At 39.9% G+C, this 15,227-nt stretch overlaps 2 protein-coding genes across 2 annotated transcripts in view; both read left to right on the top strand.

Moving 5' to 3' along the window:
- The window catches only part of LOC134803056 (zinc finger protein 567-like), a 269,979-nt gene that overhangs the window by 55,583 nt on the left and 199,169 nt on the right, over nt 1–15,227 (top strand). The window lies entirely within an intron of this gene.
- Nucleotides 1–15,227, top strand: part of LOC134803243 (unextended protein-like) — a 54,782-nt gene that overhangs the window by 33,717 nt on the left and 5,838 nt on the right. Inside the window, exons 2-9 of the mRNA XM_063775939.1 lie at nt 1,400–1,586; nt 2,441–2,800; nt 3,301–3,849; nt 6,070–6,186; nt 7,212–7,383; nt 8,269–8,460; nt 13,268–13,414; nt 14,842–14,979. Of these exons, the coding sequence (XP_063632009.1) occupies nt 1,400–1,586; nt 2,441–2,800; nt 3,301–3,849; nt 6,070–6,186; nt 7,212–7,383; nt 8,269–8,460; nt 13,268–13,414; nt 14,842–14,979 (1,862 nt within the window). The remainder of the gene's footprint in view (nt 1–1,399; nt 1,587–2,440; nt 2,801–3,300; nt 3,850–6,069; nt 6,187–7,211; nt 7,384–8,268; nt 8,461–13,267; nt 13,415–14,841; nt 14,980–15,227) is intronic.

Genomic DNA, 15,227 nt, shown 5'->3' with positions numbered 1-15,227 from the left:
ATGTATTCATAAAACAAATATTTGAAGTTAATAAGAAATAACTTTTTAACAATAAAATAAAACTAAGTGCTGATTTAGACGGCGCGCGAACTCGCATGCGATTTTAGTTATATTGCGGACTGTTGGTTACGTCCAATTCAACCGACCGATCAAAAACCGCAATGTTTCATTACATTGCATCGTCTAATTGAGCCCTAAGTATTAAAAAGTGTCACAATGTCAGTCTCAATTTAAAAATAAAATTTGAAATCTAAGTCATTTATCAACACAAGAAACTAAACGTTAAAATTAAAACTAAAATAAAACAAATCTTAAACTAAACTTATAAGTAAAAAATGCTCCCCAGGTCACCTTCATGCGTTATGGTGCCCAGAAGTCATTTATTAATTTTATTATATTTAATCATTCACATTCTGCTCAAATTTACGTTTACAATATACCTACTTAATTATAAATTAGATTAGATTCCAAAGCCTGTTAATGGGATAATTATGGGATGGGAATTGGAACTCCTTGAAAGGACAAGTTTTCGTAACTGTTCTTTGATGGAATTATTTGTAACGCTGACATCCATTCTAGTAACAAGATATTTTACTTTTAACCAAAATTATATGAAATGCGCTCCAATATTATCTTGCTTATAAATAGTTTTATAGCCTAAATCTTAAATAAATAAATAATCCATAAATAAGTATTTGGGGACAAAAACTTATAGGTACAGATCGACCTACTCGTAGCCCCAAGCAAAGCTTGTACTATGGGTACGAGCTAGCTGGGTAGTACTACTAGGCGACGATATATATACGTACCTATAGTATATTGATAAATACATGCTTATATACATAGAAAACACCCATGACTCAGGAACAAATATCTGTGTTGATCACACAAATAAATGCCCTTCCCGGGATTCAAACCCAGGACCATCGGCTTCATAGGTAGGGTCACTGAATGGTCACTACCCAGCACTAAGCCAGACCGGTCGTTGTACATGCCTTCCATGACATCTCCATCCTTTAATTTTTACTTCTAAGTATTTAAGTAAGCGTCGTATCGTGCCGATTTGTGCCACCAACATGAAAGAAGAGGAAATCCTCTTCTGTTCTCAATCATCGTCATATTAAATATCTTCTTATTTTACTAAATTTGGACTTTATCATTCGTTATCTCACTTAAAACGCACGCACGCGTCGTAGTAGGTGCTGTGTGCGGTCTTTTTTTCTATTTTCCCGGATCCGGTCCGGATCCGGTAACTCCAAAAAAGTGCCGGATCCGGCCGGATTACCGGATTCGCCGGACCGGAATGCAATCCCTAACTCACGGCAGTTCAACTTCGATAAGAAAAAAATATGCAATGAAAGCGCGGTCACGCATTTAAAAACACTTATCTTTGTTTCAGCAAGCAGCTGGAAAACCTGGAACTCCTGGACGACGTCACCGACGTCGACAACAACGTCAGTTACGCCGACAATGACGTCAACGGTCTGCGGAACGACGTTGACGTTAACAGGAACCGTGACGCCGTTAGTGACGTCGTGGTTGAGACCTGGGCTTATCTGCCAAATAAGCTGGTGGATGTCAATACGGTATGTTATCGTGTATGTGAGGTGTGGAATAAAGTGTATTGTATTGTATGTTACTAAACTCATTACATTACATTACACATAGATTATTCTGTGATGGATACAGAAGATTTAGAAACGTTGGTAGATCGATTAATATAATTCTTTGAACGCCACGCTTATCGTATGCGGCAACTTGTTTTCATACATGTTAATACCAACGTTTATTACGTATCCCGCTTTAGACGCGTTTTTAGCGTGGTTCCTTCAGAATCTTCCTAAGCGGGTTTTACTGTATTTTAATACCCGTATAGAATAGTAATAGAAGCGTGTGACCGGTCGCGGGTTCGAACCCTTACTACAAAAAGTAAACGATGAATGACATGAACGGTCTGCGGAATGACGCGGACGTCAACAGGAACCGTGACGTCAGTGACGTTGTAGTTGAGACCTGGGCTTATCTGCCGAATAGGCTACATATTCATGACTATAACTGCGAACCATTTCGTTCATTCTTTCAGTCTCGGTTTATTCGTAAATGACTATAAATAATAATAAATAAATATTATAGGATTTTTTTTACACAAATTGACTAAGCCCCACGGTAAGCTCAAGAAAGCTTGTGTTGTGGGTACTCAGAGAACGATATATATAATATATAAATACTTAAATACATAGAAAACAACCATGACTCAGGAACAAAAACTGTATCATCATACAAATAAATGCCCTTACCAGGATTCGAACCCGGGACCATCGGCTTCATAGGCAGGGTCACTACCCACTAGGCCAGACCGGTCGTATGGACCAGACTATAATTTGTATAATCTGCAAAACCCTTGACTAAAAAATATTTAAAATAAAATATTTTATTACAGGTATCAGAACCCAGCAATGAAGTCAACTCGGAATGGGGAGAATTCCAAGACACAGAAAACGAAACCCTTTCAAGGCCTAAACGTGAAACTGGAAATTCTACAGTCAACCCATCAGACACCAGCCTCGGCCCTAAAAACGCAAACGTTATAAATAATATCAAAGTAATAGGTTTTAGAATTGAAGAGTCTGAGAAGGAACCTAAAATTGTGGATGAGATGATACCTAGTGTGTTGAGGAATACTCAATTTCAATTGAGGTTGTTTGGAGAGAATTTTGTTAAAGGAATGGAAATTGCGTTTACACATACGAAGTCGGCGTACGGAGATGAGTGCGTGCATTTATTGGATGAGACGTATAAGGTATGTATTTATTATTATTTCACACAACATCACACACAACTTAACCTTTGAATTTCTTCGCGGATGTATGATTTCCTCACGATGTTTTCTTTCACCGAAAAGCTAGTGGTAAATATCAAATGGTATTCCGCACATAAGTTCCGCAAAATCTCATTGGTGCGAGCCAGGATATGGTATGTATTTTAATTTTATATTTTTCTACTTTGGCAATAAAAAGACGAGATTTCGATATATGGTGTTTCGCGGTGGTCCGCAAAGCTAACGTAACATTTGACATTTCTTTTTTTGTGATATTGTTTTATTTATTAATTTTATATTCTTGTTTTGTGTCCTAATATTATGTTGACGATATTTTAATGAAAGCCTTTGTTTTATCTTTTTGTGTAAAATGTATCTTTCTTTAAGAAATAAATATATCTAATCGAATTTAATCTATAAGTAGTGTTCTCTTGCAGGCTGTAACTTTAATATCATTTAATTTATCCTAACCTTATTTTCAGGTAGAAGTGGACTCCGAAGAAAACGCTTACATATCCCTGGTAGCACCATACCCCGCAGACACGCCCGAAGGCCACAAATTCTACTTCTGCATCAGAGACTCCCCCTCACGCCCCTTCAAGCATCAAGGAACCGACACTTGGAAAATACTTGGAACCCATCACAAATTGCTACCTCTCTGGGTTTCTATCATCTTAATCATCATTCTTCTATTACTAGCTTCACTGTTCTCTGGATTGAACTTAGGTCTGATGGCTTTAGATAGAACAGAGCTGAAGATAATAGCGAATACAGGAACAGAGAAGGAAAGGAGATATGCCAGAGCGATTATGCCTGTCCGATCGCACGGAAACTATCTCCTCTGCACGATTTTGCTGAGTAACGTCGCTGTTAACAGCACTTTTACAGTGATTCTTGATGACCTGACGTCTGGGTTGGTGGCTGTTATAGGATCAACGCTGGCTATTGTGTTTATAGCTGAGATAACGCCGCAGGCTGTGTGCGCTAGGCATGGGTTGTTTGTTGGTGCTAAGAGTATTTGGATTATGAAGGTGAGTTTTATATTTATATAAATTTATCGTCTTAACTCACATTTATTAGACGGGTTTATCGTGTATTTATTTTATTACCTTTATTTACCGACGTTTAAACACAATGTGTGATGTGTCAATGTGAGTTAATACCTATGTGTTCAAAACGCGAAAGTTTTAAATATTAATTTATCATTTTTTCATCATATGCCACGACTTGCGTAGAATTAGTATTTCCACTATAGCTCTTAAAAGATGATTTCTGAAACTCAAACTATCTCCATACCAAATTTCATCACAATCAGTTCAACAGTTTAAGTGTGAAGAGGTAACATACATATTTATAGTTACTTTCGCTTTTCTAATATGAGTAGGCATTTGTAGGGATAAGTAGGGATTACATTTTATTTCTTTATAAGGCTCTTATACTTTAGTGACGTCATAAAACGTCAAGCGTATGATGGATTAGATTATCCAGATGATAAAATAAACGTCACTTTTTAACATTCTGTGACTGAAAGAGACAGGAACTGTAACTATCACGCCTGTCACGTTGAGTGCGACCATCATCCACTGTTTAGTCAAGTTTATTACCAGAAGATTAACCATTCTTATCGCTAAGCAACCTTGTAAAGAATAAAGATTTGTACGGCCTTGTAAATATCTCTTAAGTATCATTTTCAAGAGATGTTGTTTATCTTAAATGAAATCATTTTTACTGCTTGAAATGGTGATGTCATGTCTTGGCAAGAGTGCCTTGAGTTCCATAAGGTGAATAAGGGTCAAACAGATCACTGTGTTATGTCTTTCCTGTAGACATACACGAGAGTTAAGGGCTATAAAGGCTAATTTTCTTATTTAACCCTTATCCACGTGAAAAGGTCCTCCTTTTATTTAAAGAACTATGATAAAATCATTGCTTACATGCCCACAAGCTGTTAACTATTGCCCACAGGAGAGAAAAATGTGCTGTTCGCGATAACACACTAGTTTTCTCTCCTGTGGGCAATAGTTAGCAGCTTGTGGGCATGTAAGTAATGATTTTATCATAGTTCTTTAAATAAAAGGAGGACCTTTTCACGTGGATAAGGGTTAAATAAGAAAATTAGCCTTTATAGCCCTTAACTCTCGTGTATGTCTACAGGAAAGACATAACACAGTGATCTGTTTGACCCATAAACTGAAAAAAGTCAATATTTCAAGAGAGCCAATACAAAATTGACTCATTTGTTGGTACTGTGTGAGCTAAACAGACCATTCTTTTTAGGGTTCCGTACCCAAAGGGTAAAACGGGACCCTATTACTAAGACTTCGCTGTCCGTCCGTCCGTCTGTCACCAGGCTGTATCTCACGAACCGTGATAGCTAGACAGTTGAAATTTTCACAGATGATGTATTTCTGTTGCCGCTAATATAACAACAAATACTAAAAACAGAATAAAATAAAGATTTAAATGGGGCTCCCATACAACAAACGTGATTTTTGACCAAAGTTAAGCAACGTCGGGAGTGGTCAGTATTTGGATGGGTGACCGTTTTTTTTTTTTGCTTTTTTTTGTTTTTTTTTTTTGCATTATGGTACGGAACCCTTCGTGCGCGAGTCCGACTCGCACTTGCCCGGTTTTTTGATATTAGGCTTTAGAACCTTCTATTGTGGATAAGTGGTATATTTTTATTTTATTTACAAATACGATATATGTAAAAATTTTATCTGATGGCGTCTTCCAATTGAAACAAGAGAGGCCCAAAGTCGTATTTTTACTTACACTCTAGACTTTGAATATTTCAGGCATTAAATCTCAAGTTAAAATCCTTGGTACAATGCCTCAGGGGCCTATTTTAGATTTAAGCTAGTTATTAATTTCGTTTAGTAGTACCACTGTATATATATTGTATGTAAATAAATCATCATAGCTGCAGTTAAAATTCTACAATATCGTAATAATTAGTACTAAAGTAAAAAGCGAAATGTCGTATCTACTAATACAAAATACATCACAATATGCCTGTTAACATAAAATCCATATTCACTTACTGCCGTGCACGAAAACGAAACATTTTGAGAGGCATAGTTTTATGCCTCACGGGAATATGGAAAATCATCAAATCCAACCTTAGATACTACCTAACCTAACCTGACCATTATACTTTCTGTATCCAGGGATTTGACGTTTAGGGTGGCATTTCCACACTTCTGTGCAGAGCTACCTTATATTATTAACTTACAGTTAATTTATTTCAGATCGTGATGGGCATTTGTGCCCCATTGGCGTGGCCGACGAGTAAGCTCCTGGACTACTTCCTAGGCGAAGAGATAGGCACACATTACAACAGAGAAAGGCTAAAGGAGTTGGTTAAGGTAACTATTGGAATTCATTCAACATAAATTTTACCCAACAGGGGCTATTCATAAATTACGTCATTTCAAATTGGGGACGACGACGACGACATCGGATTATGGTAGCATGACGTAGGAGGAAACGGGGTCATTCGAAGCATGATTTTTGGATGATTTGTGGGGGGGGGGGGGGGGGGGGGGGGTCAAAAATCATCAAAAATCGATGACGTAATTTATGGACAGCCCCAGTCATTTGAATATTCTTCTTCTTCCTCGCGTTATCCCGGCATTTTGCCAAGGCTCATGGGAGCTTGGGGTCCGCCTGGGGTACGGTGACGTAGGCACTAGTTTTTACGAAAGCGACTGCCATCTGACCTTCCAACCCAGAGGGGAAACTAGGCCTTATATTGACCCAACATTTGAATATTACAATAATACTGCCCTGTAATGAAAGTAGTTCGTCTGGTTCAATCAATTTACATCTTATTAATTAAGTTCGATTTTTAGGGTTTCGTACCCAAAGGATAAAAACGGGACCCTATTACTAAGACTCCACTGTGTGTCTGTCTGTCACCAGGTTGTATCTCATGAACCATGATAACTAGCGTGATAGCAGGTGAAGTTTTCACAGATGATGTATTTCTGTTGCCGCTATAACAAGAAATACTAATCATAACCCTCCTTTTGCGTTGCCGTAGTCGGGTAAAAATAAAATAGATATTTAAGTGGGGTTCCATACAACAAACTTGATTTTTTTGCCGTTTTTTGCGTAATGGTCGGAACCCTTCGTGCGCGAGTCCGACTCGCACTTGTCCGGTTTTGTTATTATAGATGGTCAAGCGAATGTTGTCAGTAGAAAAAGGCGCGAAATTCAAATTTTCTATGAGACGATATCCCTTCGCGCCTACATTTTTCAAATTTGCCGCCTTTTTCTGCTGACAAGATCTGCTTGACCAACTATATTAGTCTTTTTTGCGGAGGGTTTTTTTTTTATTACAGCTGATTGTGACTCCCGTTCTTTATTCTACAAGTATCTATTGTTCCAGGTGACCAACCACGTGAATGACCTGGACAAAGAGGAGGTGAACATCATATCTGGCGCCCTGGACCTGAGGAAGAAGAAGGTTCAGGACGTGATGACCAAGCTGGATGACTGCTTCATGCTGCCCATTACCAGTGTGCTGGACTTTGAGACCATGTCCGAGATTGTCAAGTCAGGTAAGCTATCATCATCATTCTCTTCCCCTTTTCCCATTCACGTGGGGTCGGCGCAGCATGTCTTTCTCTTCCACACCTCTCTGTCGCCCGTCATCTTATCATTCACTTGCGTTCGTTTCATATCATCTCTCACACAGTCCATCCACCTTTTACTTGGTTTTCCTTTCCTCGTACTTCCCTCCACATTCATTCGTAATACCTTTCTCGTCACATGACTTTCATCCCTCCGCATCACATGCCCGTACCACGCTAGGCGATTTGCCCTTACACTTAAGTCAGTTAAGCTATAAAAAAAATATTTATTGCCAAAAAAAAAACGAACACTTACAGTATAAGTACAGTATTTCATTATAAAATCTACATGAATGGTACAGTCGGCAGCAGAAGTTTCTAAGCGGGCGAGGTGTTCAAAATTACCTTGACACGCTCTTATTCTCTTAACAATAAAGTCGCGTCAAGATCATTTTGAACACCTGGTCCGCTTGGTAACATCTGCTGCTGACTAGCAAAGGAATCAAATGGCTTTGCTTGTACTCTGTATCTTTAGGCACTTAAATAAAAGTAAACAAACAATTTGTACATTTTCGGGTAGTTCTAACATTTATTGTTTAACTAACCAAATACAAAACCGCCTGGATCTGTCACTGAACGACTTTAACCTACATTATTTGCTCATGTAATGTTTTCATCTACCCTCAACTTGCTTAAGGAGCCATTTGAGGGTAGATTTTGTTTACTTTTATTTAAATACCTAAAGATACAGAGTATAGGATTCCTTCAGTTGGGCTGGTTGGACTAGCCTATATCGAATATTGTCAAGTCAGACCAAAAAAACATGGTGGAAAATGAAATTTACCACTCTTTAAATAAAGTCCACATTCGCAGGCTACTCCCGTATTCCGGTATACGAAGGCCACCGCGGCAACATCGTGACGGTGCTCTTCATCAAGGACCTGGCCTTCGTGGACCCCGACGACAACACGCCGCTGCGGACCCTCGCCCAGTACTACCAGAACCCCTGCAACTTCGTCTTTGAGGATGTCACGCTTGATGTCATGTTGAAACAGTTTAAGGAGGGTAAGTGTCTAAAGTAACTCCTTTATGCGTCAAATTTTCCCTTTTTTTTTACTAAAAAACGTTTTAAGAATGTTTTCCATAGCGCCAGGCGTGGCTCACTCCGCGATTTCGTCGCTTTGCTACAAGTAGCTACAAGTACATCCGTTCCACACCAATTTTGGTGGCTAGCCAATGCCATAAGCCGCGCGTGGCGCTGTCGCCATCTAGCGGCCATATCTGTCCTGATCGTAACAGACGCGTGTTGTTAGAGAGTGAGTCTTCTGCACCTAGTACTATTATTTATTTTGTGATAGTGCTAACCAGCCGGAAAAATCTTTGGTGTAAAAATAATAATTTCTTATCTGATACTGATCCAGTATTAATTAGATCTTAGGCAAAGTAAATATCTAATAATTTAATAAAGTTTTAATATGTTTTTCATATGGGCACTTCGGTACGTTCTCCTTGGTACAATGTACAGTCGCCATCAGATATATCGGAGCGGCCAAGGTGTTCACAATATCTGAACACGCGCTCTAACGCCCTGACAATAGAGGCGTGTTCCGATATTTGTGAGCACCTTGGCCGCTCCGATATATCTGATGGCGACTGTAAGTTCACATTGGCACTCGCAAACTTTGTCACGTTAAGATGGACTTTAATAATTGTACAGTCGCCATCAGATATATCGGAGCGGCCAAGGTGCTCACAAATATCGGAACACGCCTCTATTGTCAGGGCGTTAGAGCGCGTGTTCAGATATTGTGAACACCTTGGCCGCTCCGATATATCTGATGGCGACTGTACCTATAATTAGTTAGCGTGTCAGTAAGGTTGAAAGAGATTGTGTACAAAATGACATAATTATGACGAATAATAATTAGCGAGTAACTTTCTCATTCTTGTGGTTATTTAGTCATTATCCGAATCGTAATATTAGGTCCTTACCTATGAAATTGGCGTTTTTGTTCATAGATATAAGTCTGATCCTAGTTTTTTTTTTTTTACAAAAGTACATACACAATTACAATAAAACTACAGTGCACTCAATAAACAACGATTTTACATACAATTAATTGTTATTTTTTATTGTTAAGTGTTCAGAATTAAGCCTTGAAAATAGGTCTTTTCATGTGCTGTCGGTTCGAGTATTAAAATTACTTATATTTTTCTAATGGTACCAATTTTCAAGAAATGGAGATATTGAAAACATACCTTAAAGGTGTCAAAAATTACTGGAAAAATTTTGTTTGGTTTGAATTAGCCATCAAAAAAATATCCGCAAAATTAATTGTATGGAAATTCGTGTTTCGTTGAAATTCTCCGAACAAAACGCCAATTTCATAGGTAATGACCTAATATAAATATTTTGAGCATACCTATATTCATATGACTTTAATGACTCATTAAGGATGACTCATGTTAGACCGGGCCGTGTCCGGGCCGGAGCTTCCGGAGCTTACTTTTCTATGACATGACAGGCGACCACGTGATGCTTTCCATAGAAAACGATACGCCGGAAGCTCCGGCCCGGACACGGTCCGGTCTAACGTGAGTCATCCTTTAAGGTACAATCGACGTCAAAGATATGTTTACACTTTTGCACCTTACTCCTTTGTAATAAGGCAAAAATGTAAACATATCTTTGACGTTGACTGTACCACAGAATAAATAATAGTACTAGGTACAGAAGACTCACTCTCTAACAAAACGCGTCTGTTACGATTAGGACAGATATGGCCGCTAGGTGGCGACAGCGCCACGCGCGGCTTATGGCTAGCCACCAAAATTGGTGTGGAACGGATGTAATTTTAGCTACCTGTTGCAAACCGACGAAATCGCGGAGTGAGCCACGCCTGACGTACATGAAAAAACCCGTTTAAGCCTTCAGGGTGTGCCAAAACACAATCAATAACTTTTTCCCCTGCAGCTTAGCCCAGGTATAGATCCATCTCTTATTTTTTCTAAGCCCATAAGTTTGGACTTTTTAAATGGGTCACTCACGTATTATTAACTCGAATACACGCTCGACATTAAAAAAACGTTTTAAAAGTAAGGCCAATGTGGCTAATTCCGTCATAGGGCCTATTCCCTCCTAGCGTTTTTCTCGAACAACATTGATAATTTCGTCGACAAAGCAGCGATTGCTTTTAGTTTCAGCAATCAATAGCAAATGGTTTATTTCCCCACGATTGGAAATTAAAGAAATATACGCTCGTGGACGGAATAGTCCCTATGACGGAATTAGCCACATTGACCTTATGGCTAATTTTGAACAAAAATCATCAAGATAGGTACAACTCGCCGCAAGTAGGTCGAGAAAGCTAAAATAACTAACTCATTTCATAATTTGTTTGTGCCAAAACCGTCCGCATTTGACCGCGAGGCCGCAGCCGGAGTTTATTATTATTACTCATATCCCTGATTATCATATTAAACATGTTTAAAGTCGTTACAGATTTATAAAACTAGGTATTAGGCCAATTCGAACATATGCAGTATGGACGGTAGAGTTACTTCACACTCCATACAATGGCGGATCCTCCACATAATAGGCAGTATAGAGAATATTACGCAAAACTCTGCGTAGAGGGCGTCACTACCACAGTCACAGGGTCTACCGCGAAACACGAAAATCGAAAATTCGGTTTCTGCCTCTCTAACACTCTTGCCTATTCTATCGATAGAGAGGCAGAGATAACGAAAATTCGATTTCCGCGTTTCGCGGTAGACCACCCAAACAAACCGCCTTGATGCATGCACAGTGAAAACTCGTCAAAAAACCGTTTAAGGCCTAGTATGTATAAGTTACTCTATGGTTAATGTGCACTAGTGCTGCACTTTGGCGGCAGAACATTGCAGTAATACTCCCTATTGACACAGAATATTTGAATCGTGTTATTTAGGTCTCATCTGTTTTGGATGTCAAGCTAAGGGGCAAGTTGTTTTGTAAGGCTAAGCGCGCACCACGACTTTTTGTCGCGCGATAATTTAGTCGCAGAAATGTAACGTATGAGTTTATATGGCAGTGCGCGCATATGCGACAAAAAAATCGCAGCGATTTTAAAATTGTGATTTGTCACATTTTTCCGCGACTGCTCGCGACGCGATTGTCGCAAAGTGAATTGCAGCATACGGAGTTGTATGGCCCCGCGCGCACTGCGATAATAAAATCGCACCCGGACCTCAGTCGGCATTTCGCTCTCCAAGCGTCAACATGTCGGAACCTGCTGCTGAAGACGCTAGATGTTGACCATTTAATTATGGAAATAGAAGATCACCTTTGTGGTATAAATACTCAAAGTCATACAGCGATCGCATATTAAAGACAACGTTTCATGACAAACGACTGGTACGAAATCCATGTTGAGAATGAACAAATCGTCGACTTTTTCATCGCAGTGCGCGCAGTGAATTTTCTGCGATATATTACAGCGCGATTCTAAAATCGTGTCGCAAAAACTAAAATCGTGGTGCGCGCTTGGCGTTAGACTTTACCTCTTTATTACAATCGATTCTCTTTGGTAGTAAAAAACGTCTCAACTTCAATCGATTAATGTCCATCACTGTCTGCGTGCCACATGTCAATAAAACGAATACCTACCAAAACTGACCATCGGCGACCTTTATGTCTTTACCGTAAGGTTTATAATCGCCAGTTAATATTCACGATGGTGCAGAGACGGCCGGCCTGTCTGGCATATCGCCAGACGATACCGTAATATATTTTTATATAGTTTATCTAATTTATGACGTCATATCATATCAGTCTTGGATTAAAACGGGGTTTTTATAGATTTTTAAAATGCGATGTTTGACCAGCTGTGTGCCAGATTTTTATTCGGATATGACGAACGTCCTCAAATAATGTTATCCACAAGAGGTATGGAAAATGCGAAAATAGTTCTGTTACGTTTTATGGCTAAACTAATAAAATTAAGAATTCCTTTTATGGAATTCTTAATTTTTGGTACGGAACCCGTACCAAAAAGGTACAAAAGGAACCCTTATGGTGCGACTCTGTCCGTCCGTCCGTCCGTCTGTCACATTGCTAAATATCTTGAGAACTACTTAAACAATCGATTTGTAATTTGGAATATTTATGAACACATATTTAATTACACAAACGGGTCTACCGCGATATAATTTCATTGTTTGACTCACCTTCCGTGACCTGACCACACCTGACCACAACTGGTGCAACTCAGCTGAAACGTCTGAATTTAAGGTAAACACAATGAAATCGCGGTAGACCCGCTTGTGTAATTTAATATGTGTACAAAACGCGAAAGTTTAAAGTGTTATATTTATGAACGCTAACCCAAACACATTAAAAAGACTTATTTTTTATTTTATTTTCTAAAGAGCAACTTACTCGCAATCATGCGAAGTTAAAGAATCAGATTTCATCAGACCAGCTTAAATATTTAATTGAAATCATATACATCCGAACGTTATCTTAGGCGCCGTGCCGCACCGAGGTAAAGGTTCCAAATTAAGTTTATCGATAAACACCAATCTAAAAATAAAAATATATCGAGATGACCGTTCTAAACGAGCTTTTTCTATGATTCTCATTTAGTGTTTTGAATAACGAACTCTTATGACTGTCGAGGCTTAACGCCTCAAAGGCGGCAAAGACGATTTACTTCATCCATACGCGAAAAAAAAATACAATTCTCGAAAATGGTCGAGTCTTGAGGGCTCGAGTCTTTAAGCCTAAAAATAAGCATTATTCACAACACTGTTCTCATTTGACTGAACCCTCTGTTTTTCTGTACCTATAAGGTCTATTTCTTCAGTAGCTAACCTAACCCTTATTCCCCAGGTCACAAGGGTCACATGGCGTTCGTCCAACGCATCGACCGCTCTGGCGACGGCGATCCGGTCTACCAGACCGTCGGTCTGGTGACCTTGGAAGACGTCATAGAAGAGATGATCCAAGCGGAGATCGTCGATGAGAGTGACGTCATCAGTAAGTATTACATAGTACTTCTTATATAGTATTTTAGAGACCGGTCTACGAGACCGTCGGTCTCGTGACGCTTGAAGACGTTATCGAGGAAATGATCCGAGCGGAGATTGTAGATGAGAGCGACGTCACCAGTAAGTACTTGCTTACTTACTTATTTAATTTTTTTAATTTATAGAATAAACAAACAAATTACAGTCCAGAAATTTAATACGAGACCCATCGTAGGCAAAACCTTGAGGAGGTTTGTTTGCCGATGGAGAGTGCAAGAAAATGAAGAAAAACAATTATTGATTATTGTATTTGTATTGATATTCTATAACTTCACTGGCTCAATGACCGAAAAAGGATCTTGGCCTCTGACACAAGAGAGAGCCACTCTGCCCTTTTCTGTGCCACTTCACGCCTGCTATTCCGAGGGGACAGGCCTTTAGGGGTCCGTCACTCCAGCGGTATGTGGGCCGCCCGGATGGACGTTTTTTACTTGGGTGCCCACACACGCTCTTATCACATCTAGTAAGTATTATATACAGAGACCGGTCTACGAGACCGTCGATCTCGTGACGCTTGAAGACGTTATCGAGCAAATGATCCGAGCGGAGATTGTCGATGAGAGCGACGTCATCAGTGAGGATACTTCAAGCGTAGAAAAATAGCAACTTACCACTCGCTTGCTGCCCGCACCTTCCTCGCCGCCTTTAGTCGTCCCTCCCCGGCGCCCCCGTACCGCGCAGGCGAGGACTCATTTAAGGCCTGCGCACACCGGCTTGCGTGTGCGTGACGTGCACGTGCGCGTGCGCTAAATTGTTGGAGTCGCACACGCACACGTCACGCAAGCGGCGTGCCGTCTCTCATAAAGATCTGTATACTACACGCGCACGTGCACGTCACGCACACGCAGCCGGTGTGCACATGCCTTTAAGCGGTCGGTGTATAGAGCAAGGGTCTCTAAACTTGATGACTCAAGGGCCTCGGCCATGCCTACGCATTCTTTTCGTATTCTGACTGTTTTGAGTGAGAAGGTTGCGGGTCCAATAGAAAGGTCGCGAGCCGTAATTGAGAGATCCGATATATCGACATCGAAAACATTACTCAAAGGATTTGAAATTTTCTCAACGTGGTTATGAGCGCTATTTCTAAACGCATGGTGTTCTAAGTTTTAAATTATGCGCTTTACCAATAATTTACTTGAATCGACGAAGATTTTAGATGTAAAAATTTAAGTCACGAATTATTTATGTCGTGTCGTACGAGGGAGTTTAAAGGCTGGCCCAGCAAAGAGTGGCGATTACTCCACCGACAAGAGCATAGCTCTTAAATATTGATGATGATTAAAAAAAAAATGTCCTATAATATATATATATTTATTTATGTCGTGTTTACGAAATTTTCGTTTCTTTGTTTCTAACATCCTTCGATTTACTTTCCAGCTGACAACCGCACCAAGAAGCGTCTAGCGCGCCCGCTGAACCGCTTCCAAGACCTGGCGGCCTTCGCGGGCCACCAGCCTCATCGAGTCCACGTGTCTCCACAGCTGGTGCTGGCTACCTTCCAGTTCCTCTCCACTAGTAAGTTATTGAAGTGAAAACTTCTTTGGCGGCGCTGTGCACTTTTTGTGATGGTGATGATGATGGGGAAAAAATGTTAAACTCGCGACAGGTCACGTGACCGTAAGATTCGTAACACGGACACGTGACCTGATCGAAAAACTGTTACAATGTCATTGAGTTTTCACTTCTGCCGGCACTCCCGGAGTGCAACCCGTTGTTTTTTATTCTTATTTATCCTAGTTAAGATTCACTGAAGAACCACATAC

Source organism: Cydia splendana, chromosome 26 (genome assembly GCF_910591565.1).
Source record: "Cydia splendana chromosome 26, ilCydSple1.2, whole genome shotgun sequence".
In the NCBI taxonomy this organism is placed as follows: Eukaryota; Metazoa; Arthropoda; class Insecta; order Lepidoptera; family Tortricidae; genus Cydia; species Cydia splendana.
The sequence above is the reverse complement of the archived record's forward strand: the minus strand, read 5'-3'. Positions and strand labels throughout refer to the sequence as shown.